At 45.3% G+C, this 27,587-nt stretch overlaps 1 protein-coding gene across 1 annotated transcript; it reads right to left on the reverse strand.

Annotated features, from left to right (window-relative positions):
• Positions 1–4,251: 4,251 nt before the first annotated feature.
• Positions 4,252–26,452, reverse strand: LOC126263537 (probable cytochrome P450 6a14). The gene is made up of 5 exons (XM_049960631.1): positions 26,399–26,452; positions 26,232–26,355; positions 22,788–23,026; positions 14,849–15,111; positions 4,252–4,261 (listed from the first exon to the last, which is right to left on the reverse strand). Exons 1-5 carry the CDS (start codon positions 26,450–26,452, stop codon positions 4,252–4,254), a joined length of 690 nt encoding a protein of 229 aa, XP_049816588.1.
• Between the last annotated feature and the right edge of the window lie 1,135 nt (positions 26,453–27,587).

The following is a 27,587-nucleotide window of genomic DNA, read 5'->3' on the forward strand; positions in this document are numbered from 1 at the left end:
AAATTCGATTAGCCAACAATTTAATGAACAGAGATAATGGTTTTAATTTAGACAAAGCATGGAACCCGGCTCTTGGAGTAATTAAACTGCAGAGAAGTCGTCATTGTGTCACCGCCGCCGATCAACATCGATAAGCGAATCTAAAGTCTGTACGTCTTCGCCACAGGCGGCGCATGTGTAAGCGTATGTCTCTGTCGGCTACCAGCATCTGTGACCCGCATGCGCAGTACCGCCGCTGTGGAGCATATAAGGCCGCGCTGGGCACCTTGTCGATTCCACTTGCTCCTACTCTCCAGTACTTGGGGCAGTTGCCCCCCTCCGACATAAACACTCCCATCACAGCAGAAGACATTAAACTTATCCTCCGGTCCAAACGCAACACGGCCCCTGGTCACGACTGTGTCACCTACCGTTACCTTCGAGAAAGCCCCTATTCCTTCCTGACTGTCCTCGCCCATCTCTACAATGTCATCCTCTCTACTGGCTTCTACCCTGACCTGTGGAAGACCTCCCTCATCCTCTTATTCCTCAAACCCAACAAATCCCCTTCTGCCACCTCTTCCTATCGTCCCCTCACCTCCGTCTTCAGTAAGGTCCTTGAATCCAGCCTCTCCCACCGTATCCATCAGCACCTTGCTCAACAACACCTCCTCCCCCTTACCCAGTGTGGCTTCTGACCCTCCTTCTCTGCTGAAGACCAGCTCCTCAACCTTGTTCACCTTCTGTCCCTCCAGCTCAACTCCCGTCGCTCCGCCATTTTTGTTTCCCTTGACCCCCAAAATGCCTATGACCGTGTATGGCGTCCCGGTCTCCGCTTTAAACTCCAAACCTACACCCTGCCTATCAATTTTGTCCGTCTGGTCGCTTCCTTCCTCTCGCACCGTCCTTCCTATGTCACCCTCCTCAACACCAACTCCCGTATCTTTTATCCCACGGTTGGCGTCCCCCAGGGTTCTGTCCTCTCCCCTCTCCTTTATCTCTTGTACACAGCTGATATGCCCAAGCCACCCCCACCAGTCCACCTTCTCCAGTATGCTGATGACACCGCCTTCCTGGCTCTCTATCCTACCCTTCAACGGTCTCAACGTACCTTCCAAACCCACCTTCACCAGTTCACCACTTGGTGTAACCAGTGGTTCCTCCATCTCAACCCCTCAAAAACCCAGGCAATCATCATAGGCCGCACCACTCGCTCCTTTCGCCTCCATGATTTCTACCTCACCCTTCATGGTCGTCCTATCCAGCTCACCCCCACCCTGAAATACCTTGGCCTCACCCTCTACCGACACCTCACCTGGACCCCTCATCTCCAGACCATCCAGCAGAAAGCCTATTCCCGCCTCCGCCTTCTGAAACTCCTGTCTGGCTGGACATGGGGATTGCATCCTTCTACCATCCTCCACACCTACAAATCCTTCATCCGTCCTATCCTCTGTTATCCCAGCGTTGCCTGGATCTCCGCCCCCACCTGCATTTACAAGGCCCTTCAAATCCTTGAACGCCATGTGCTCCGCCTTGCCTTCCATACCCGCCTTCCTTCCCCCACACGGCTCCTGTATGAACTGATCCCCTTCCCCCACCTCCTCCTGTTCCTCCAACATCTCCGCATCCTTTACATTGTCCGCAGGCTTGATCCCCCCCACCCTCTGGTTTCCTCCTTCCTCTCCACCCCCCGCCCATTGCCGCGCCTCTATCGCTGTATCCCTCCCTCTCTCCACCTCCACACCCTCCATCTCCTTCATCAGGGCAATTTACAATGTCTCCCCCTCCCGGATGACGAACTTCGCCGTGACATCTACCCTTCCTTCCAACTATAACCTGGCCTTGTTCCCCCCCCCCCTCCCCAGGGCTCCCTTTTTTTCCCCTTCCCTCCTTCTCCCAGAGCGGATTTTCCTCCCTCCCCCGCCCCCTCCCCTGAGACCCTGCACCCCCTACTTGCCTCTCTCCTTCCCACATCCCTCCCTACCTGGCCCTCTTCAGCGCGCCCCCCGCTCATCTCCCCCATCTCTTCCCCTCCCTCCCTTCTTCCAGTCTCCCTCATCTCCTTGCGCCTGGCAGATCCTCTGTTTTGATCATCGTCAGTGTGCCACATCAGTGTTGTGTTTAGTGCTGTTTCTCCTGTGCGTCAAGAGGTGTGATTTTAATTGTGTACTGCCTTGAGGTTCGCCGTCAGTGTTTGTTATGTGCTACACCATCTGTCGATACCTTTCGTGCTCCACTCATACTGTGCCTTGTGTTCTTTTAATTGTCCCAGTGTGTGGCTTTTTGTGCGTGCTACTTTTAAACAGTTTTAACAGTTTTTTTATCTCCATTTTACGATCACCCCGTTTTTTGTCTATTGCCTTCCATGATGTTCCCCCTTTTTTATATCTATGTTCACCATATTCTCTCCTTTGTTCTTTTTAAATGTCTTCTATTGTTTGTTCTATGTCTTTCGGCTGCCAACCCGCCCTGGTGGGGAATTGAAATACAATAAAGAAAAAAAAAACCTTGTCGTCAGTCTTGTGACTAGCTCTGAAGATGGCCAGACGACACGCGGCCGAAATATCAGTAGAGGAAATTTTATTTGCGCGGCTGCATGCCCGAAATGTAATGGATTACTATACACCTCTTAGTTTTAAGGTTCAAAGCACGTAAAGTTTGGTATTACCTTTCCTACAACATGCACGACTCGAAATAAACGAATACCTAACAAATGTACATTCATTCAACCATTACCTCTTTCTATAACGGTCAATTACATTGATAAAACGAACTTCTTCGCGGAAGCTTCCACTTGTTTTCGTCATTTTAATCTTTTGAATGACGATTCTCGTTTCTGTCAAATGTCTTATTGCCTCGAATGAAAGTCGCGAAAAATTACTCTGTGTCTTCTCTGTATGATTATTTTCCTTTCATCAATATCCCTAGTGTTTGGAAATAAATTCCTGTAATTAAGGTAACGATATAACTGTCTCCTGTTGTTGAAGTTTCGTTTAGGCAATGTTTCTTATAGTGACCACAGTTCCGTTATCTTTCACGAACATGGATTCACAGTTTCCTGCGAGTAAGGAATAAAGCTTAATGCGCACCTGTGAGTGGTAACTTTGAAAGAAAATCATCTACAAACTTAGAAGTTTAGCGCATTTATGAAATCCGTTTCAAACTCGCAATTATCAGTTTAGTGAAGTGTACGCCTAAGTGTGGTTTGGATAAACCAAATACGATGGAGAATAAACTGCAAGCTGTCGTTTCATCAAGGAAATTCTACAGAGGACCGAAACCTGGGAAATGTGCTGAACTTGAAGCTGTGGTTCCTTCCTTTGTACAAGGTAACTGAAAAAAATGTGATACCTTTTTCTCGACAAACAGGCGTTCGAAATGGCGATTTCGTTTATAAGTGAACACGATAATCGTCCTTGAAAATGTTCAGGTAACCGAAGATACCAGAAGACCCTGAAGAACCATTCCAACAGAAAGATCGAAACGTCGATCGTGAAGAAAGAGTTTTAAGAGGAACTTGAAGCTGTCTGACAACTTAGATTATTTTCCGTTCAATGAGGGCTGCTACGAAAACCTGCAGACGAACAAAGAACGCTCGTATGGGCAAGACGTTTAGACCATTCTTGGAGGGCAGAAGAACCTCCGAAGAACGGGACGTAAATTACTTAGTAATCAGGTTCTTTTCTCCTTCTTTTCTCCTGTTGTCGTGATGACGACGTTATCGCCAATTTCATCAGAACTAATCACCAAGTTCACACAAACGATGCCTTGACGATCTATAAAAGGATAACACAGATCTGCTCTATTTTAATTGCTTTGCAATTTCCACTGGCGAGAATTCTTTCTCCTCAAGACTTGGATAATGTTCAACCATTCTACAAGGCTATGGGGTTAAAAAGATACGAACCAAAACGAGATGTTCAAGAAACCGACGTACAAAGTGTACAGAAACGACGGTATTCTGGATCCAAAACGAGTAGTGGTTGTTGGGTGAGTTCGATGAAGGAGAGACATCTCTGTTGTGGGCAGAAGTCTGAATTTCGCAGCCACACCTAAGAGATCCCCCGCAGAAGAAATTGTCAGTGCTATCGATGTATCCTTGTTTTACTTCCCAAGGTAGAAGTAAGACAGGACCTATTGAGAATTCTACGGAAAACGAAACCGCTCAAGGGCAACACATCGGTGCGGGAAGGAGAAGGTCTTGATTTCCTAAAGAGCGACGAACGTACCATGGTCACCAAACCCGACAACGAAGGTGCCCCGCGACTATTAGCTGATCCTGCGTACAGAAAAACAAAAAGAGATCTCATGAAATAATACACAGAAAACGTGTAATCTGATGAGAAATCGACCCAGCTTTCCCGAGTAAATAAACAGGGTTATAACCAGACAATACGAGAGAGTGAAATGTTTCTTACCTCCATTGAATAGAAAGAGAATTATTTCTTTCTCTGCAGTTTAAAACGTGCACATCTCCCTGTAGTACTATTGCTACGACTGAAGTTATTTCATGATGCCTTAATAGATGTCCTACCATCGTGTACCTTCCTCGTTACAGATTGTTTTCCATATATTCCTTTCCTCGCTGATTCTGCGGAGAACTTTCTCATTGCACTCATTGTCAGCTCATCTAATTTTTAACATTCTTTTTTGGCACTACATATCAAATGGCTCGATTCTGTTCTGTTCTGTTTTTCCCAGAGTCCATGTTTCACTATCATACAATTCTGTACGCCAAACGTACATTCTCACAAATTTGTTCCTCAAATTAACGTCCATTTTTGAAACTAGCAGACTTCTACTGGCCATGAATGTTCTTTTTGACGGCGCTAGTCTGCTTTTTATGTCCTCCTTGCTCCGTAGATTGTGGGATATTTTGCTGCCTAGGTAGCAGAACTTCTTAACTTCATCTACTTTGTGATCCTCAATCCTGATGTTAAGTTTCTCGTTGTCCTCGTTTCTGCTACTTCTCATTACTTTCGTCTTTTTCGATTTACTCAATCCATATTCTGTATTGATTGTACTGTTCATTCCATTCAGAAGGTCCTGTAATTCTTCTTCACTTTCACTGAGAGTAACAATGTCATCAGGAAATCTTACCACTGACAACCCTTCACCTTGAATTTTAACTTTGTCCTCGAGTTGTTCTTTAATTTCCGTTATTGCTTTTTCGATGTATATATTGAACAATAGAGAAGAAAAACTGCATCTCTCGTTTACATCATTTTCAATCCGAGCATTTCTTTCTTGGTCGACCACTCTTACTGTTACATCTTGACTCATGTACATACTGAGTACTACCCGTTTTTCCCTAAAGCGTACCCCTCTTTTTCTCAGAATTTCGAACATCGTGTACCATTTTACATTGTCGAACCCTTTTTCCAGGTCGACAGATCTTATGAACGCGTCTTTGTTTTTCTTTAGTCTTACTTCCATTATCAGCCACAGCGTCAGAATTGTTTCTCTGGTGCCTTTTACCTTTCCTACAGCTAAAGTGATCGTCATCTAGCACATCCTCAGTTTTCTACTCCATTCTTCTGTATATTATTCTTGTCAGCAACTTGGATGCATGAGCTGTTAAGCTAAATGTGCGATAATTCTCGCACTTGTCAGCTCTTGCACTCTTCGGAACTGTGTGGATGATATTTTTCCAAAAGTCAGATGGTATATTGCCAGGTTCATGCAGTCTACACAGAAACGTGAGTAGTCGTTTTGTTATCACTTCCTCAAATGATTTTAGAAATTCTGATTTGATGTTATATATCCCTTATTTGATCTTAAGTCTTCCGAAGATCTTTTAAATTGTTTCTCTGATACTGGTAACAATCGCGACTTCTTTTTTTGGTGCTGTATTAAAGACAACTGTGCAGCAATAACCCCAAAACGAATCCCGAGCTGAAAATAGCCATACAGGAGGTCATCGACAGCATAGATGTTCCGACACTTGAGCGGGTCATGCAGAATTTCGTTATTCGTCTGCCTCACATCATCGCCAACCATATAGAACATGTCATGACCTAAATCCGAATCTGTAGTGACGTTTAAATGTCGAATAAAGGTAAAATTTGGAAATTTGTGGTAAGGTCTTATGGGACGAAACTGCTGATGTCATCGGTCCCTAAGCTTACACAGTATTTAATCTAACTTAAACTAAGTTACGCTAAGGACGACACACTTACCCAAGCTCGCGGGAGGGAGGACTCGAACCTCCGACGGGTGGGGGGGGGGGGGAGCTCGAATAAAGTGTGTGCACGCCGTAGTTGGTAACTAATATACGTTTTTTTCCATATAGTTCAGTAATGCTCAGCCTGTAGTTTTAGTGTTTCATTTACAGTAACACCGTTGCATTTCAGCTGCTAAATTTAATGTAAGCTATCAGTATATTACGCAGGATAGCCTGAGAAGGACGCCATCAGAAGAACATTTGTGCAGACAGTGAGAGTGCTCTGTTGGAAGGGCTCCTCAGATACAACACGGCACTGACGAAGAAACACACCCGCTTCGTGAGCACCGGTCCAGTCCATCCCTCTGTTCCGAAAGGGTGGCCGCCCCAGTTGAGCGTCGACTGCCAAATTGCTGTGCAGCTCGAGTATTCTCGTTGCTATCTCTTTTCAACATAGCGTGGCACCACAGGTGCAGGGAAAGTTGTGCATAATCTGGCGCGTGTCATTGTATGCAGTGCCGTTGTAGTAGAGGCAACGTTAGAGGCAAAAGACAAAACAATAAGTCGCATTAAAGACTATGAATGACAGGGTTCCAGGAACCACTAGCTATTCCAATCGGTCAGTAAAGAAAATAAAGCACAGTTACAAGTGCTTCCCTACGTTGCATTATTTTGAAAAGCTGCGGAAGAAGAAGAATTCTTTAATCGAAGGTAATACTTCCAAGCAGGTTGTCACTGGGCAGACCGATAACTACCATGTATTCTACATTGTCAGCAATGCAGAAAGACATGTTGTACACTACACTCCCATCTGTTTCTACACTACACTGTTATCTGGCGATCGCAGCATGCTCAGTCTGTTTTGACGCTTCTGCATCTCACGGGAGGTAATGAAAGAATAGGTACTTTATTTCAGTTTCCGTAGTAATGTGTGACATCACCAACAACTTTAATATTGGCAGAATTAAGAGCTCCTTTAAGCTGTACGGGCACAGACTCTGGCCGCTTATTTTAAGATGATTCCTCGTCCTGAGAACCAACGGCATTCTAGACATATAATAAGATGTACCTCTATGTCAGTTATAGACTTAACATACCTGAAATGTCCAATAGTCAATACTTTATCGAACGTTAAAAGTCTCCAGCCTGGTACGTGTCTACTTACGGACCACGGACTATGGCCACGGTAACCCAATCATTACCATGTCCATTAGCGTCTGCGTTCGTAAGCGTGAAATTCAATACGCATCCGCAAAAGACTGAAGGGCCATGCAAAACCACTTGGGCCCCTACTCCATTCTTCGTACTAATAGCAATATTATGAATAGATTTATATACTGCAAGGCGCGATTCCTTCTCCTCCTAAAATAACGCGGCTTAACTGGTCTGTGTCGATGCTGCTGCAAGTGCGGCTGCTCCACAACTAACGCCGTCTTAAGAGAAACGTCACTTGCATAGCACTTCCTTATCTAACCGCAGCGCGGCTTACGCAACCGCCGGAAGCGAATTTTAACCCGACAGAGCTATTCTTCTTAAGTATCGCAGATAAGCATAGTGTGGTGTCACTGCCAGACACCACACTTGCTAGGTGGTAGCCTTTAAATCGGCCGCGGTCCATTAGTATACGTCGGACCCACGTGTCGCCACTGTCAGTGATCGCAGACCGAGCGCCGCCACACGGCAGGTCTAGAGAGACGTCCTTGCACTCGCCCCAGTTGTACAGCCGACGTTCATAGCAGTGGTTCACTGACAAATACGCTCTCATTTGCCGAGACAATAGTTAGCATAGCCTTCAGCTACGTCATTTGCTACGACGTAGCAATGCGCCATTACCAGTTATATTGAGCTTATTATAAAACCTGTACCGTCAAGAGCGATGTACACCAATTATGGTTTAAAGTTAAGTATTACATCATCTACGTACTTTATTTGCAATTCTCAAGACATTGTCCTGTTCCAGACCTCACGCCAGTCTGCGAGTAATTAAACGCGTGCATTTCGGCCTCCTCTAGCAACATGGTGTTGGCTCTTCTGCCAACACTTCATATGGCGACGAAGATTTAACGGTCGTATTGCTCCAATTTACATGTGTCATGGCTTCGCCACAATCTCCAGATGTACTGTCCGAATTTTATCGCTTGCAGAATCAGCAGACGCAGGCCTTATTGGATGCCCTTGGACAGCTCGTCCAGGGTCAACGTGCAATGCAAAACAATGCGGCCGCCACCGCTCCACCACTACCACAGCCACAACACGCAGTTGCACCACCTTTTCGTCCATATGATGCGGCACTGGAAAGCTGGACGGAGTGGTCACGCCAATTTGGATTCCATCTCGCCGCCTACAGAATTCAAGGTAACGAGCGGCAGCCTTTTTTGTTAGCATCCGTCGGGGTGCACACGTACCGAGTGATAGTGAAATTATTTCCCCGACGCGACATAGCAACTCCGTCCTACGACGAAATTTTGTCTGCATTAGATGCATATTTCAAAGAATCAGTCAATGTAGTTGCCAAACGGTATACGTTCTTGCGTACCAAACATACAGCCGGTCAAACTAATCGGGAGTGGGTTGCAACTTTACAAGGCCTTACTAGGGATTGTGCTTTTGAGTGTGAATGTGGACTCCCTTATTAAGATACTATGGTGCATGATGCAATTGCACAGAACGTTTCTGATGTTCGTATAAGGGAACAGATTTTGAAACTAGTCAATCCCTCCCTTCAACAAGTGATGGACATATTGGATCGGCAGGACACACTTCACTTGACTTTGCTCAGGAATCGTTTGCAACTTCGCCAGCTGTGTGTCACATTAACTGGCCCGCCGGGCGCGCTGCACGGAACTGTAAACAGCCCTCGCGCCCGTTCGCGCAGCTGCCGACAAGCTCTCCATATCGTGTGCCGCGCAAGCACGCAAATTCAGTGCTAAAATCATGCCAGCGGTGTGCTACTAGACATTCGCGTGAGAATTGCTCGTCACGCCAAGCTATTTGCTTTTTCTGTAACATAAAAGGACATGTTCAAAGTGTTTGCCAGAAAATGCTTAGATCGGACACTCACAACCATTCCAGGCCCTTTGCTTCGCGCCGGAATCGAACCAAGACTACACGGGCTCGTGAACCTTCGCCCATGGACATTCATGTAGTTCATTCCACTCCGCCCAGTGCCACTCTCTCTACCAGTGACTGTGTTCGTCCCACGAAAAGTGTACATCGACGTCGCAGGAAATCACGTCAAGTAGCAAATGATTCTGTCCCAGTGTCTGTTCACGTTGCACGAGACAGTCGCTCTTGTCGTCAGCATGACAATAAACTTTCTGTAGATTTGGACTTTCATGGCAAGGTCATACCATTTCAGCTCGATACCGGAGCTGCAGTTTCATTGATCAATCACGACACGTACAAACAACTGGGCACACCTCCCTTGTGTGCTGCAAATGTTCAGTTAAATAGTTATTCAGGACAAGCTATCCCTGTGTTAGGACAGTGCAGCCTTCTTGCAACATACAAGGGACAAACAAAACTTGTGTCATTTTACGTACTTCGTGCTTCTTCTGCAGTGAACTTGTTTGGTTTAGATTTATTTCAGTTGTTTAACTTGTCTATAGTAAATCAGGTCTTATCAGTGAACCAGACTGTGCCTTCAGCCAGTGTTTCTCGTCTATGTGAAGAATTTGCAGACATTTTTGCACCGGGCCTTGGTTGCGCTAAGAACTATAAAGCACATTTGGAACTGAAAGTCAACGCGCAGCCGAAATTTTTCAAAGCGCGCAATGTTCCCCACGCATTGCGTGATGAGGTCGCAAAAACATTACACGATTTGGAATCACAAGGTGTGATTGAACGTGTGCAGGCTTCTCTCTGGGCATCACCCTTAGTCATTTTGCCGAAACCTTCCGGAAAATTGAGACTTTGTGTGGACTTCAAGGCAACGGTGAATCCACAACTAGTGATTGCAACTTATCCTTTACCCCGCCCGGAAGATCTTTTTGACAGACTGTGCCCGGGTAAATATTTTTCGAAGTTGGACCTCGCAGATGTGTACTTGCAAATACCGGTGGACGAAGAATCCCAGCGCGTTTTGGTGGTTAACACGCATCTTGCTTTGTATAGATTTAAAAGACTGCCATTCGGGTGTGCATCCGCCCCTGCATTGTTTCAGCAATATCTGCAAACTGTTTGTGCGTCGGTCCCTACTGCAGCAAACTATCTGGACGATATTGTGATCTCCGGAAAGATGGAAGAAGAACATTTAGCCAATCTCCGAACATTATTTCAGGTCTTGCGACAAAATGGTCTTAGCTTGCGGAAGTACAAATGTGTGTTGTTTGCTCGTGACTTACCCTATCTGGGACATGTAATCAATGCCCAAGGCATCCATCCGAGTCCAGAGCACCTCCGTGCCATACAGGACTCTCCTTCGCCGCAGAATTTGAAGCAGCTACAGAGTGTGCTGGGAAAAATAAATTACTATAACAAATTTGTGTGCCAGGCCTCTTCCATTTCAGCTCCGCTTCATAGCTTACGCCGTAAAGGTGTTCCGTTCGTCTGGACGACGGAATGCGAACGCGCCTTTCGCCAGTTGAAATCGGCGTTGCTTTCCAATACTTGCCTTACGCCATTCGATCCCCAGAAACTCCTTTTGTTGATGGTCGATGCATCAGATTTCGGGATCGGTGCTGTGCTTGCGCACAAGGAGGGATCGCATGATCGCCCTATTGCCTTTGCGTCCAAATTGCTCTCGTCTGCGCAAAGAAATTATTCACAGATTGAGAAAGAAGCTTTGGCCCTCGTATTTGGTGTTACTAAGTTTCATGATTTCTTGTATGGTCGTCACTTTACCATCATCACAGACCACAAACCTTTGACGTCGCTTTTTCATCCAAACAAACCTGTACCTCCACGTACAGTGCAGAAATTCATTCGCTGGTCTATTTTCCTCTTGCAGTACCGCTACGATATCTTGTATCGGTCCTCTGCTAAACACGGAAACGCCGATGCGTTGTCCCGTTTGCCTGTTGCTTAGGATAGAGCATTCGATTCTTCCGAACTTGCTTGCATGTTCATTGAGTCGGAAACCGATGCCGTGGTCGAATCGTTTCCGATTGATTTTCGTCGTGTAGCTACAGCCACAGCTGCTGACCCTGTCCTTGCTACCGTTCTGCGTTTTGTTGCTATGCAATGGCCCTTGTCAAAGTCACGGATCGAGGATCCGTTGGTTCGCCGATTTTTTGCTCACAAGGAGAGACTTTGCTCGACGTGGTGTTTTGCTGTTGCGTTCTGATAATGATCACTCCAGGGTCGTGGTCCCACGTTCATTACAGTCCTCTGTCTTACGGCTTCTCCACCAAGGACATTGGGGTATAGTCAGAACGAAACAACTTGCTCGTCAGCACTGTACTTGGTTCGGAATCGATGCTGCGATTACGAATCTGTGCTCTTCTTGCATGGCGTGTGCCGAACAACATTCCGCGCCACCGCGGAAATTCTTTGCATGGCCAAAAGCCACTTCCCCTTGGCAACGCTTACACATCGATTTTGCTGGTTTATTCTGGAATGCTCGATGGTTGGTTGTGGTAGATTCATTCAGTAATTTTCCTTTTGTTGTACGGCTGTCTTCCACGACGTCATCTGCCTCCATCCAAGCGTTATCCACTATCTTTTGCATTGAAGGTCTTCCGCAGACTATTGTTTCCGACAATGGCCCACAATTCATGTCCGCCGAATTTCAGTCATTCTGCAAGGCCAATGGTATCAACATCTGACATCCGCGCCGTTTTCGCCTCAGTCAAACGGTGCTGCTGAACGAGTGGTCCGGACTTTCAAGTCACAGATGTTGAAGTTGAAAGAGTCTCATTCTCGGGAGGACGCGTTATTGCTCTTTTTGTCCTCGTATCGCTCTCAGCCCCGAGATGGTCGCTCGCCGGCTGAGTTGCTCCACGGTCGTCCTCATCGAACCTTGATGTCTTTGCTAAATCCGCCGCATCAGGTTCCTGTGCAGCGGCAGCCACCTGCTTTTGCTCCAGGCGACGTTGTATACTATCGCAAGTATCGAGGTTCTCGCGCGTTGGCTCGCAGGGCACATTCTTCGCTGCCTCGGCCGCGCTATGTATCTGGTTTTGGGGGCCTCTGGTGAGGTGCGTCGGCATCTCAATCAGCTGCGCCTTTGTCGTCGCCTGGGTTCTGCCCCTCCCCGTGTGCTTTCAGCGACAGTGCCGTCCGGTCAGCGCCCTGGGGACCCATCTACTGGCTCGCCTCATCCCCAGGTGTTACCGACGATGCCTTCCATTTTGCCACATGGCGACGCGCCGCCGCCGTCGCCGGTCCTCCCGCCGGCGCCGCCCGCAGTGGACGCGTCGCTGCAGCCGCCAAGCGCTTCCCTGGGTCACGAGCCGCCGATCGCTTCCCGTGACCAGCTGTCCTCCGCCATGGAACTCTTTCCCGTTCCGGACCAGATGTCGTCTTCGCCCGTCGGCTGCCCCGACGCGATGGAGGTCGAATCTTCGGCCCCTCCTATCTCTCTACGGGCGCATACACCGCATGTTGGCGTGCACCCTGGACTAGGTTTTCAGGCGTTTCCTAGCTCCCCTCGGACCGAATGGCAGGGTGCGGTTGGCACAGCCTCGCCTGTTGTTAGGCTCCCCACCTCGTCGCATTCGTCAACATGGGGTCCTCCCCATGGCGGGCGGAAGCCTTATAGCACAACCGTTCGCCGATTTGCGGGGGAGGTATGTGGTGTCACTGCCAGACACCACACTTGCTAGGTGGTAGCCTTTAAATCGGCCGCGGTCCATTAGTATACGTCGGACCCACGTGTCGCCACTGTCAGTGATTGCAGACCGAGCGCCGCCACACGGCAGGTCTAGAGAGACGTCCTTGCAATCGCCCCAGTTGTACAGCCGACGTTCGTAGCAGTGGTTCACTGACAAATACGCTCTCATTTGCCGAGACGATAGTTAGCATAGCCTTCAGCTACGTCATTTGCTACGACCTAGCAAGGCGCCATTACCAGTTATATTGAGCTTATTATAAATCCTGTACCGTCAAGAGCGATGTACACCAATTATGGAATAAAGTTAAGTATTACATCATCTACATACTTTATTTGCAATTGTCAAGACATTGTCCTGTTCCAGACCGCACGCCAGTCTGCGTGTAATTAAACGCGTGCATTTCGGCCTCCTCTAGCAACACAGTGTTGGCTCTTCTGCCAACACTTCACATAGTATACTATTGTATCGAAGATATAAATCAAATGTGTAGCAGCTGCAGGATATGTAACTATACTTACTACAGAAACTGAAGCCTTTTGCAGATGCGTATTGAATTTCACGCTTACGAACGCAGACGCTAATGGACATGGTATTGATTGGGTTACTGTAGCTGTAGTTCGTGGTCCTAAAGTAGAGACTGTAGCAGGCCTGGAGACTCTTTGCACTCGAGAAGTTATTGCTTATCTGGCATTTCAGGTACGTGAAGTCCATAACAGAGATAGAGGTACACCTTATTATATGTCTACTATGCCACTGGTTCTCAGGACGAGGAATCATCGTAAAATAAGTGAGTCCGAGTCTGTGTCTGTACTACAGAAACTGAAATACAGTACCTGTCGTTTCCTATTCCTATAGAATCTTCTTTCTACGCATGGTCATCTTGTTTTGCTTTGACTGATCATTTGTTGATGCAACTATTTCTAATCTACATTCTAGTGAGAAACTATTGACCACACTGACATAAGCTATTAATAAGATCGTTTGCTGAATTTCTAGCTGTAGCTTATAAGTACCACGAAATAAATTTTAACATTAAAATAAAATAAAATAGCTTCACAAATTGGGCAAATCAATAACGCGTTGGTACACCTCTGGCACTTTTGCAAGCCGTTATTCCGCTTGTCGAGAGAGAGTGAGGGGAGGAGAGAGAGACAGAGGGAGGGAAAAGAAAGAATGGGGAGGAAGGGTGGAAAAAGAGAGAGAGAGAGAAGAAAGGAAAGGAAGGAATGGGAGAGAGGTAGTGAGAGGGAGAGATAGAGAAAGAGAGAGAAGAAAGAAAGGAGAAGAAAGTGGAGAGAGAGAAGGACAGAGAGAGACAGTAGAAAGAAAGGGGAGGAACGCACATGGAGAGAGGGAAGAGAGAAGAAGCAAAGGGGTGGATGAGTGGGGGAGAGAGAGAGAGAAGAATGAAAAGGGAGGAAGGGGGAGTGGGAGTGAGAGAGAAAAAAATAAAGGGAAAGATGGAGGAGAGTGAAGGAGAGAGGCAGAGAGAAGAAAGAAAGGGGAGAGAGAGAGAGAGAGGGAGTAGAAATAAAAGGGAGGAAGGGTGGAGAAAAAGAGAAGAAAGAAAGGGGAGGAAGGGTGGGCAGAGAGAGAGAGAGAGTAGAAATAAAAGGGAGGAAGGGTGGAGAAAAAGAGAAGAAAGAAAGGGGAGGAAGGGTGGGCAGAGAGAGAGAGAGAGAGAGAGAGAGAGAAAGAATGGCCGTGAATTTGTGCAACACTGTGCGACGAGGCGAGGCGTGACGTCAGCAAAGAGCGGTCGTGCTTGGTAATTCGCATATCCGGAGTCTGGACAACAGACATGAAGCGAGTGTGTGACAGAGCAAGCAGTCATGTGGGACCGGCGACTAACTGCTAGGTCTCCCCTTGAGCAGGCGCAGCCGCATCGTACCTCGTCAAACACAGAGCGTTGCAGCACTCCAGTGCTTACCTTAAGAGGGTGAGCAGCTTGGGGTTGATGGCCATGAGGACGGAGTTGAGCGTGTTGCGGAAGTTTTGCTGGAAGAAGCGGCGGCCCCACTGCCTGAACGCCGCCTCCGGGTTGCGCTGGCAGTTCACCTCGACGCCGAACGCGACGGACGCGATGACGTCAGTGGTGAAGCGAGCACTCAGCTCGCGCATCTCGACCACCTGCCCTCTGGACGCGGGCTCCTCCAGCACCTCCCCCATCTCGCGGCCGCAGTCCGCTAGCGTCTGCAAGGCCGAGGGCGCACCACCATAGTAACTATGTCAAGCTTTTCATCACCAATAGCTGGGCGGACCGCAACTGGAATACTGTGCAAAACAGCATTTTACAACTCTACCGAAATGAATGCGACATTTCAGGCACAGACAGGAGAGCATTTGAATTTTTCACTGACATCAGACTGGTCGTGGCCTGTATGGCACCCAACTGTACAAAATCAAAAGACACACGAACTATAGCTGCACCTGTGCCAGGGTGTGAACTACCTGCTGTCACGGATCCACGATTCGGTTGTGAGTGTCTACAGTTCGTCACTGTCTCTCCATTTTCCCCCTACCGAAAACATAACTTGCTGTCACCCTCGTCGTTAAATGAGCCATAGGCACCTGCGACTTCATTAACAGAAACAGCCAAGTATGTACACGGACTGAGCCAAATCCATATGACTACTTTTCAGAACGAGACCGACAGTCCCATGGTGGCGTCGTGGGCACATGTCGTAATAAGGAAAGTATATAAACTGGGCAGAGACAAATGAGGAATCACACTAGTGATGATAAGAGCCGCGAATGGGGATATCGACTGACATAAGAGACTTTAACAAAGGGAAGACTGCTATGCAGCCGCCGAATGGGAACGAACTTCGAGCAAACAGCTAGTCGGCACTTAGAGCTACTCTGTCGTGACCGTCAAGGAAAATGGTTGAAGGTAACAAGGCGTTGGACGCCCATGCCTCATCGCAGAACTTTGATGATGTTTGCTTTCCCTATAAAACAGGACTCCAACGTCCTTCAAAAAAATGGTTCAAATGGCTCTGAGCACTATGGGACTTAACATCTATGGTCATCAGTCCCCTAGAACTTAGAACTACTTAAACCTAACTAACCTAAGGACATCACACAACACCCAGCCATCACGAGGCAGAGAAAATCCCTGACCCCGCCGGGAATCAAACCCGGGAACCCGGGAGTGGGAAGCGAGAACGCTACCGCACGACCACGAGATGCGGACGCAACGTCCTTCCATGTTGACCCAACCACATCGTCAGTTATGTTTGTAGTGGACACATTATCATTGACATGGAAACGTATCGCACAGTCAGATGAATCACGTTTCGTGTTAAACCAGATTGATGGTCGTGACTGGAAACGCCATCATCCCAGCGAACAGCTGCACCAATCATGAAGTGCACCATAGATCGCAGACTGATAACGTCAGTTTTATGCTATGCAGGACATTCACCTGGGCTTCCGTAGGACTTTCGGCAGTAACCGAAAACAGCGAGACAGCTGTAGACTACGTCAACGTTGGCGAGGACCACCTGCATCCCTTCATAGCTGGTGTATTTTCCGATGGCTATGGCATCTTTCAGCAGGACAACTGTTGTGTAAGAAGGGCAGAATCGTACTGCACGGGTTAGAGGAGCACGATGGTGAATTCACGTTGTTGTCCTTGCCTCCAAATTAGCCTGACCTGAAGCTGGTGACATACATTTGGGAAGCTGTCGTAAACTATCCGCGTCCTCAGACCACTGACTTGTAATGTACGGGAACTGCATGACCCGTGTGTAGGCGTCTGTTGGCACGTCCCTCTGGACACCTAACGAGGGCTTGTCACAACCACGCCACACAAAATCACTGATGTATTGCGTTCTATAAGTCGACCAACCCGTTATTACAACGGTTTGGCCCATCAGTGCAGATGTTTTCGTTTCATCATTCTAGGGGCGTCCGAAATTGTTTTATACTTTATTTTTTCCCATCGTTCGTGGTGGGGTGACGCATCATTACAGTTGCAAGTCTGCAACACTTTTGTCTAACTGTCGGTGGCAGCACAGTCACTAGAAGGGTTATTCCTGCACAGTACAGCTCCTTTTTTCCACCTGCTGTCCATACGTGTGTAAACCCCCATGGTTCTTTTGTAACATACAGTGCGTATATGTGGCTTGCTAATGTTGTCTCTGCAGCTGAATCCTCACACCCGTAAATGATAAAATCGACCCTGCCATCGAGAGCCTACATCTAGGGACTTACATAAAACGAATAACGAAATACTGTGTTATGGTTTTACTTCATTTTAGTCTACTGAATGAAACCAACTATTCCTATCGGGGAGCTACCAAAATGAATCACAACTTGACTACTGTAACTGATCAATTTAAAAAAATTGGGTGCCAAAAGTAGCAGAAATATGAAGAAATGACAGATTCTACCCTAAATGTAGAGTGGAGATTGGATGAACATTAGAGCAGGCTCCCCATCATTAGACGGACACAAAGAGCGTTGATGCTGATTTTTCTTTTTTTGAGTCATCGGTCTTCTGAATGGTTTGATGCGGCCTGCCACGAATTCCTCTGCTGTGCCAACCTCTTCAACTCAGAGTAGCACTTGCAACCTTACATCCTCAATTGTTTGCTCGATGTATTCCAATCACGCCAGTTTTTGCCCGCTACAGCCTCCTCTAGTACCATGGGAGTCATTCGTTGAAGTCTTAACATATGTCCTATCATCCTCTCCCTTCTCCTTATCAGTGTTTCCCATATATTCCTTTCCTCTCCGATTCTGTGCAGGACCTCTTCATTTGTTACCTTATCAGCCAACCTAATTTTCGACATTCTTTTGTAAAACCACATCTCAAATTCCTCGATTCTCTTCTGTTCCAGAGTCCATGTCTCACTACCATACAATGCTGTGCTCCAAACGTACATTCTCAGAAGTTTCTTACTCAAATTAATTCCTATGTTTGATACTAGTAGACTTCTGTTGGCCAGGAATGCCATTTTTGCCAGTGCTAGTCGGCTTTTGGTGTACTCCTTGCTCCGTCTGTCATTAGTTATTGTGGTATCCAGGTAGCAGAATTACTTAACTTCATCTACTTCGTGACCATGTATCCTGGTTTTAACTTTCTCGCTCTTCTCATTTCTACAACCTTTCATTACTTTCGTCTTTCTTCGATTTACTCTCAGTCTGTATTCTGTACTCATTAGACGGTTCATTCCGTTCAGCACTAAGGACAGCAATGTGATCCATTAGCGAAAAAGTGTCATTGATATCCTTTCACCTTGAATTTTAATTCTAGTCCTGAACATTTCTTTTATTTCCATCATTACTTCTTCCATGTACAGATTGAACAGTAGGGGCAAAAGACAACATCCCTGTCTTATACCATTGTTAATCCGACACTTCGTTCTCAGTCGTCCACTCTTATTCCCTCTTGTCTCTTGTACATACTGTATATTATCCTTCTCTCCCCATGACGTACCCCTATTTTTCTCTGAATTTCGAACATCTTGCACCATTTTACATTGTCGAACGCTTTTTCCAGGTCGACAAATCCTATGAACGAGTCTTAATTTTTCTTTAGTCATGCTTCTATTATCAACTACTGATTAGCTGTGAGAAAGGTAAGACGTAAACCCTGACTGGCACATCCAGAAGCAGCTCAGTGGACAATTGGGTGTAATTCAACACATTTACTGTGAGTGTTTTCCTATCTGCCGAACCGAAGCGCACATATCTCCTTTTGCAGTATGGCTAGCATTTATACAGCACCGATGATCTGCTCGTTGGTGCGTTGGTCACACTGCAGACAATGCGGCGTACTTGTAATTGTCTGCCTACACAGTGGACGCAATATGCAGTCGGCAACCTCGTAGGGCTGAAATTACGAGAATGCAATCTCCCACCTGCACTGCCCATGCTACAAGAGTTCTGTGGCCTCCAGCATTGTAAAGTACCGCCACCTCGCTCAGCTCTCTCAGGGCAGTAAATGTCCACCCCTGCAGGACATGACAACTGCCTTCCCAGCCCCTCTTGAGCCGAATGTGGCTTCTGAGGAATGTCTTGCCCGCATTGCCCTTTCTGTCAGCACTCAGCTCTATATAACTCCCAGGCGTGCAGTACTTCACAGCTTATTGGCAGGCCTACGTGATTATAGCCAATACCGACCACTGAATTAACTAACAATCCGATTGTACGTAGTGAAAAGTGACCTAATACAAATATAAATCGAAAAGAAGTTGTTATTGTTGATGTGCTCTTCAGTTTGAAACTCGTTTGATGCAGCTATCCATGCTACTCTATCTTGTGCGAGCCTCTTCAACTCCGAGTAACTACTGCAACCTACATCTATTTGAATCTGCTTACTGTTTTCATCTCTTGGTCTCCCGTTACGATTTTTATCACCGACACTTCTCACCAATACAAAATTGGTGATCCCTTGCATGTCTCAGAACGTGTCCCGTCAACCGATTCCTTCTTTTCAACAAAGTTGGGTCACAAATTCCTTGTCTCCCTAATTCCATTCATACCTCCTCATTACTTACTTGATCTACCCACCTAAATTACAACATACTTCTGTAGCACCACATTTCGAAACCTTCTATTGTCTTTCAGTCCATGCTGTTTATTGTCCATGTTTCACTTCCATTCACGGCTACACTCCCGACAAATACCTTCAGAAAAGACTTCCTGACACTTGAATCTGTATTCGATGATAACAAATTTCTCTTCTTCAGAAATGCTTTTTTTGCCGTTGACAGTCTACATTTTATATCCTCTCCACTTCAGCCATCATCAGTTATTTTGTTGCCCAAATAGCAAAACTAATCTACTATTTTAAATGTCTCGTTTCCTAATCTAATTCTCTTAACATCATAGGACTTTATTCGAGTACATTACGTTATCATTGTTTTACTTTTCTTGATGTTCCTCTTATATCTTCCTTTTAAGACACTGTCCATTACATTTAGCTGTTCTTCCAAGTTCTCTGCAGTGTCTGACAGAATTACAATGTCATTAGCAAACCTGAAAGTTTGTATGTGTTCTCCCTCAACTTTAATTCCTATACCAAATTTTTCTTTGGTTTCTTGTACTAGTTGTTCAATGTACATACTGAATAGCACCAGGGACAGGCTACAACCGTATATCACTCCCTTCTGAACTACTGCTTCCCTTTCATGCCCCTCGCCTCTTATAACTGCCGTCTGGTTTCGGTATATTACTCCTGCTATCTTCAGCATTTCAAACATGGTATTCCAGTCAACGTTGCCAAATGGCTTCTCCAAGTACACAAATGCTATAAATGTACGTTTGTCTTTCCTTAACCAATCCTCTAAGGTAAGTCGGAGGGTTGGTATTGGCTAGCGTGTTCCTGTATTTCTCCGGAATCCAAACTGATCTTCCCTGAGATCTGCTTCTACAAGTTTTTTCACTCTTCTGTGAAGAATTCGTATTAGTATTATGCAACAATGAATTAATAAACTGATTGTCCAGTAATTTTCACATCTGTCAGCAACTGCTTTCTATGGAATTGAATTACTACATTTTTCTTGAATTCTGAGGGTGCTTCGCCTGTCTCATATATCTTTCACACCAGATAGAAGAATTTGGTCATGGCTCTGTCATCGAAGGCTCTTCCAGAAGTTCTGAGGGAATATCGTGTACACCTGGGCCCTAGTTTATACTGACGTCTTTGACAGCTTTGTAAAATTCTTCTCGCATTGTAATAAGTCTCAACTCATCTTCTAGTACGTCCACTTTCCTTGCAATAACATTGCTTTCAAGTTCATTTCCCTTGTGTAGGCCCTGTATAAACTGCTTCCATTTTTCAGCTTTCCCTTCTTTGCTTAGGACCTGTTTCTCATCTGAGCTTCTGATTTTTATACAAGTGCTTCTCTATACCCCAAAGGTCTCATTAATTTTCCTGTAGACGGTATGTGTCTTTGCCCTAGTGAAGTATGCTTCTAAATCCTTGCATTGGTCATGTAGCCATTCCTGCTTAGCAAATCTGTACTTCCTGTCAGTGTCTTAGACGTTTGTATTCGCTTTCGCCTACCTAATTTAAGTCAAGAGACTCAATCTCAGTGACGGCACCTCACCACTTGACTTACAAATAGAGGGCGTTCGACAATATGTACTAGTAGCTCTCAAGTCTCTGTCACGTAAAACACGGAATCCCAGCACGGGTGGCCGAGTTAATTACAACTGCATTCCACGAAAGGCCTAAAATAGTGGCTCCTAACAAGTGGTTAACAAGTATGTTTTACCACAAGTAGGAGTTTTCAAGGAATTCATAATAAGGCAGGGCAAAATAACTGGGAATGACGAGGCACGTTATTCCATCACATGCCTCTTACGCAGAACTAGTAATCCGCAGAGTGGAGAACAGACTCGGCTTGATAAGGTTGATCACCGTTGTAGAACAAACGAAGTACCCTAGGAAACACTAATCAATAACCGTCCATAAAACCTACAATACAGCATGCAAAGCCCGTACACATGAACAGCCACATATATGGCACCTGTATAGAGAGGCGCATATTGCCGCTATGCAACAGATACAAGAAGGCCAATACAAAAAAAAAGGCTGGACATTAATTTCCTACACTATTATGCACCACAGACGCCTCGGTAGTACATTGATTACGGGAGTGAAGAGATCATCATAGATGACACCAACGTGCTAGGGACTAAGAATCTGTGCATTCCTCTACAGAAAAAAAAGACAACGAATCAGACACGATAGAGTAAGAGCTGAATAAAAGAGTACACCACACATTAAACATGAAAGCACCAGCTATCCAATCCAAGATGAGATTTTAAAGAGGTTTCCCTCACCTCTAAGAAAAATACAAGTATTGTGAAACTTCTTGAAACCAACCGAAGCAACTTTAGAGTTACAAAACTCTAATCTGACCTCATGAAATTGAATAACAGAACAAAACATCTTGGATGAAGAGAATTTTGCGGCACGGTAGCCCGCCTACTCCCATAAGGAGATGGAGGTGGAGTTGGAGCTTAGAGTTGGTTTGAGTGTGTGCTGTGAACAACCATAGCTCTCCAGAATGAAATCCAGAATCCGTAGATCTGTGCTCCACACTCTTGAGAAAGCTAATTAGAGAGACTGTCGGAAGCTCACACTAGTTTGCCTACAACCTTCCAGACCTTGAGATTAAAACAGCATATTTATATTAATGTTATGTTATTGCTGGTTTAGTTTCAGGGTCAACAAAAGCATTATTCGAATACTTCCGTGAATTGTGCAGCTGAAATTTCGTAACGAATCTCCGTATAAAACGACCTGCTTGTCGTTAAACAGTCAATCCATTAACCATCGCAATTGGTGGAAGTTCCGTTACATGATTAGATTACACACGCTTCAGGTTCAGGAGTAGGGACTAGCACATTACGGACCTTTTCAGCAATAGTAAAAAATAGCAAACAGCATTTCAGAGAACAGACATTTTCCTTGATTTTATGTGGAACTTCAAGGTCTCGTTCAATATAACACCTTTTGAGATGGCCGGGACCGTAAAGACGGCAAGGTCTGATGACGAGCTCCTTCGCAGCGGAACACAAGCTCCAGATGCGAATAAATCAGACTGTGGGTTTGAAAAGAAATAAAGTTTTAGCGAAACCACTGGAAATCGGAATCTGGGTGGTCTGAATAGGAATTTGAAGCGCTGTCTCCGGAAAGCACTCCAGAAACCGCTGCTCAACCTCATTCACTCTTTGAGATGTTTCTTACTTGTGCGTAGCTGCCCACACCCTAAAGCCAGAAGCGGGCCCTTGGGACATCAGAGCATAAGCCACATGCCGAAAGTCCGCAACGTGCTCCACAAGTCTAGGGGCATTTCTGCATACTGCAAAATTAGGCGAAGAGGTCGCTGAGAGAGCCACCTCACCTGGAACATCATCTTCATCTTGCCAGAAGTGAACGTGGGTGTCAGCTTCACACGCAGCCTCCTCCATTTGTTCCCGCCAAGTCGAAAAAGGTGGCCGTTCAGAGGTTCATTTTCGTTCGTCTTCATTCCTGTGTGCTGGAAGGTCCAGAAGTCCTTGACGAGAATTGTACGGATCAAATCTGGGTCCACTATCACGAGACCCGGTCGGTTAAAGAAATATATTCCGCCGAAACGTTGGCCTGAAAGAAACAAGATGGCTTACATTTGCTTCACATTTCAAATAAACAGGTTTCACGCAAACTCTTACACTTGCGATTCCTAACCAGACTCGTTATATGAACAGAGATAAATGCTCCTAAAGTGCATATACTGCCGCAGATTTTGCTATCTTAAAAGGCCATTTTATGCAGTTGACACTTCATGAAATTTGCATTTGACGTTGGAACTCTACACGTATCAATTTTGATGTAATTTTAACGAGAAACTGCAGGGTTTATTTCACAGATATACTTTTTCAGTTACGTATTTCCGGTATGCAAACTACTCGAAAATGTTTTGCTCATATCTGCGAACTCGTGTGAACGTAGAGTATAGGCGATCAGAGAAATAGCTTTACTAAACTAAAAAAAAGTTTACTCTAATTTGAGAACAAAAGAATAATCAAAGTAAATGCAGTCACTTCGATATTGCATATCCTTTCACATTTGTGAAATTTTAATCTACCACTGGGTAACATCGAACATTCCGTAGCAGCATCCCACGAACTATAACGTGCTTGAATCCCAAATTCAGTTATTGTATCTTTCCAGCCTGGAATCACACAAAACGTGCCACCAGACAACAGTGAAAGAGTGTTATATGACTCATGCTTACAAACCCAATCTTCTGTACAACAGCGTGATCTAATGTGCTTGTAGAATCATGGGATAACGACTTTATTAAAAAAATGAAACTAAATATCTTTGTTCTCTAGAAAGTCAGTGTGATCCTCTAGGGCAGAATGCTTGGTTTACGTGCGACTGTATCCTCCTTGGCCTGCTGTTCTGAAAGTGGTGGAGGTGTTGGGGCACAAGACTCCAGTTCTTTTCGATGGTGGCCCATTCTGACCACAGGTCATATTGTCCTCACACTACACAGTCCTCAAATGACCCTCGATAGCGAAGAGAAGCGTCCAGCATCCAGTCATGATATTGGCCTCAAACATGCGTGACCCATCACACTAATGAACCTGTGATACTGCATGCCTGTAACGTGCATTGCTACCTGGGCGTCTTCGTATTTATTTAAGTCGATAATCAGAGTTGAAATAAATCCTGCACACGTCAGTGAAGAGAACCCACAGCCACTGATCCTGATACTATTCCAAGACTTCCCTTGCCCAGTGTCATTGTGCACCACAAAGCTGGGGAACAGTGACTTTTTCAGTTGTTTATAGTGGACGTGTAGAGCTCAGAGTGATAGTGTGTGGATGGTTATGAGGTTTATGTTGTTACTAAACTGGGACTGTTACACAGTATCTCAGTTGTACCAAGTCGTTTAGTATTGATGATAGTGTGGGGATGGTTACATATTATCTGGGCTGTTACCAAGTTATTTAGTGAGGACAGTGAAAGCTGTATTCGAATTCGCCCTTGCTTGGGGAGTCCTCTGATGAAAGCTCCAAGTGGTGCTAGCTTCGGTCGCACAGCTTGACGTTGTTGCCACTAGAGATCTGTGTGAGAAATTAGATGTGGGGAGCCAATGGATGTGCAGCACGTCCCACGTTCTCCCTGACTGGTCAGCTGCTGTGGTGGGCCCGGTTTCTGCCAGAACTGAGCGCCCTTACACGTGGTTGAGTGGGAGTTCGTTTCGAGGCGTGACAGACAGTGAATGATTCTCTGGCAGGTCGACAAAGAGTCTTCGGGTGCTATCTGTGACTGATAAAATAACGTTAGGCGTATGGTGGAGTTCTTTTGGGGGATAGGGCTCACATGGAGTGAAAGAAATCCATAGGACACTCTTTGTGCGTAGCAGGGGGAAACACTTCAGATGTGGAGCCGTTCATTCCAGATTCTTTCAGCAATGAGTTAACTCGACGGCGAGTAGATCTTGTGGAGCACAAAATTCAGAACGCCACACTTGGTTAGAAATTTTTTTCTGGTTCTTGGATAGCCAATACAGAAAGCTTCCCATCATCCGTTAGCAGATTATCAGTGCAAAGTAAACCGATATTTGAAAAAAAAATACAAAAAGAATCTTCAAGTATTTTGTTACAATTAGATTGAGTGTTTTCGTGTAGAAGATACTGTTACGCAAGTGACTCAGGCCTCAGTCGAACCCTGAAAAATGTTTCACATGTCATTCATTTCATCTTCAGATAACTACGGGAACTCTGTCCTAATAACACGTCCACAGCTGTTCTCCTGGCTATACGTTTGCCTCATCTTTTCCCTAGAAGGAAGATGTCCATAAATATCAATTAATTGGTTCCAGTCAGTGACGCGTACGTAATGTAGTTTGATGTTCAATTTGAGCCTAATATATTTCAGATTTATTCGTGATTTCTGATTATTTGTGGAGTCTCAGGTTCTGGTTAAGCTGTATAAGCGAAAGTTCGCCGCAGTTCCTTTTGCGATGTCACTGCAGAGTTTTGTTTTTGATGACGCGATGTGTTAAGCACCCTCTATTTATTTATTTACTCGACTTTTCCTCTGCTAACAAAGGATAATGAGAGATAACTAGCAGGTTCTTACATCGTACCCAGTAAATGAATCACATTCCGTTGCTCTTCACATGATTCCGTATATATACTATGTTCTACTTCCTTTGTTTTGAGTTGTGTTCATTAATTAAGGTTGGTGTTCTTCATTACTTCATATGGTTGAGTTTTCGATTCATTGTTGGATGACAATGAAAACGTCCATCAGCCCAACTAACAACAACACCGAATTCAGTTAGTTCACCTGTGTGGACGAAATATCTTCGGAACATGCAACACGTGTCCAAATTTAGTCATTAGAATGACTTCCCTACAGAGACTCAGGTGATGGAATAATATGCCTTGTTACTTGCATTACTGCGTCGCTATCCTCCGAACCTTGCATTGCTTGAACTTTTGCCGTTCTCACCATTCAATAATTAAATAAAAAATAAAAGTGACACACTAAGAAAGTCATGTTGTTAAACAACCAAACCGATATCGTATTCATTTCACAAGTGCGAAACGTCAACCAAACAATAATTAAGAAAGCCGCTTAAATATCGAAGAAAAAGTTTCTCCATCTAGTTCGTATATGGAAGCTATGAGACCTCAAATAGTTGTTTGCAGTGATCGAGAGCTTCTTAATAACGGATCAGAAATGAGTCTACATCTCTGAAACTAATTATAAGGTTCGTATCCGACTCAGCTAACAGTACAAAAAGAAGAAGGAGGAATTAGTGAAGCTTTTTGGTGTCTCCTCTTACCTTTAAACTGCAGGTAAGCTTCATTCAGTTCCATCGGCCGGGACGTCTTTCCCACGAAGCTGTTGTAGACATTGCCGAAGGGGAAACGCGGCTCGAGGTAGGGCACGCCCTTCCTCTGCCAGTACTTATAAAGAGTACGAGAACCACGCGTACACTGCCGCCACTACCAGCGACAGGGCTACCAACACCTCAGTTAGCCACGACTCTGCATAGAAAGCCATGATGGCGATTCTGCAAAATAACATACGGGCATTGCATTGGTTCTCATGTGCTTAGGGAAAAATTACTGTCAAGAATTTCACAGAAAATTGTTGATACCACTCAAGCCTTCCTGTCACTCTCTCTCTCTCTCTCTCTCTCTCTCTCACTCTCTCTCTCTCTCTCTTTGTGTGTGTGTGTGAGAGAGAGAGAGAGAGAGAGAGAGAGAGAGAGAGTCCGTGCGCGCCTTCCCCAACCACCACTTCGCGCCCTCCGGCTTTTTCTTAACACCCACCCACCCATTCACACACACATACTCACACACACATACAATACACACACACACACACACACACACACACACAAACACACACAAACGCACACGCGCGCGCGTGCGCAAGCGCGTGCGCGAGCGTGCTAGCACACACACACATACATGACAAATTACGAAAGAAACCCCGCTAGAGAGAAGACGAGTGTACCCTATAGACAATACTTTAAATATATATATTAGCGACATTGGTAAACAATGGAAAAACATGATCAACTGACGCACTAAAACAGGTCCTCATAACTAGATGAACACCATGATGTTCGCTGAGGACAATCCGAAAAGCTCTGTAAATTGTCTAGACTTCTCATAGAAAGAGTAAGACAACGAATTTTAATGTAAAAGACCATGCGCTGCTGGTCATATTTTAGAGCGTATTTCCCGTTTTAATTTCTTTGGTTGTGCTGTAAGTTACGAGCTTGAATATTATATCCACACTAAATTAAATCAACATCATAGGATACAAAGAACACTAGGCAACAGAGTGCGGAAGTAAATGACAGTAAATCTGTATAAGTAAGAGTTGCACTTGTTAGCACTCCTCGTTCAGTCTCGTTTACAATAAGAAAGAAAGACCTAACACATACACAGGCCACAGAGATGACATTCACAAGACGCAAGAGACGTTGCCAATCTCGGGGGATCTGATAAGAAATGAAAACATCAGAATTACTTTCAAACAAGTAAATCTTTTTTTCACAAACCTAGACCTCAAGCTCGCTACTTTGATACCTCATTTGTCCATTACCCACTCTTCGTTTAGCGTAGACACCAATTTACTCTTGTGGCTGATCTAGCACCTGAAGGTAGGTAAAACCCACTTATGG

This window comes from Schistocerca nitens, chromosome 6 (genome assembly GCF_023898315.1).
Source record: "Schistocerca nitens isolate TAMUIC-IGC-003100 chromosome 6, iqSchNite1.1, whole genome shotgun sequence".
In the NCBI taxonomy this organism is placed as follows: domain Eukaryota; kingdom Metazoa; phylum Arthropoda; class Insecta; order Orthoptera; family Acrididae; genus Schistocerca; species Schistocerca nitens.

Coding starts and splice junctions, on each gene's coding strand:
- LOC126263537 (XM_049960631.1), bottom strand. CDS start 26,452: ATGGCTTTCTATGCAGAGTCGTGGCTAACTGAGGTGTTGGTAGCCCTG. Junction 23,027..26,231: donor AGCTTACCTGCAGTTTAAAG/GTAAGAGGAGAC, acceptor TGTTTCTTTCAG/GCCAACGTTTCGGCGGAATA. Junction 15,112..22,787: donor AGATGAAGATGATGTTCCAG/GTGAGGTGGCTC, acceptor TCGGCCTTGCAG/ACGCTAGCGGACTGCGGCCG.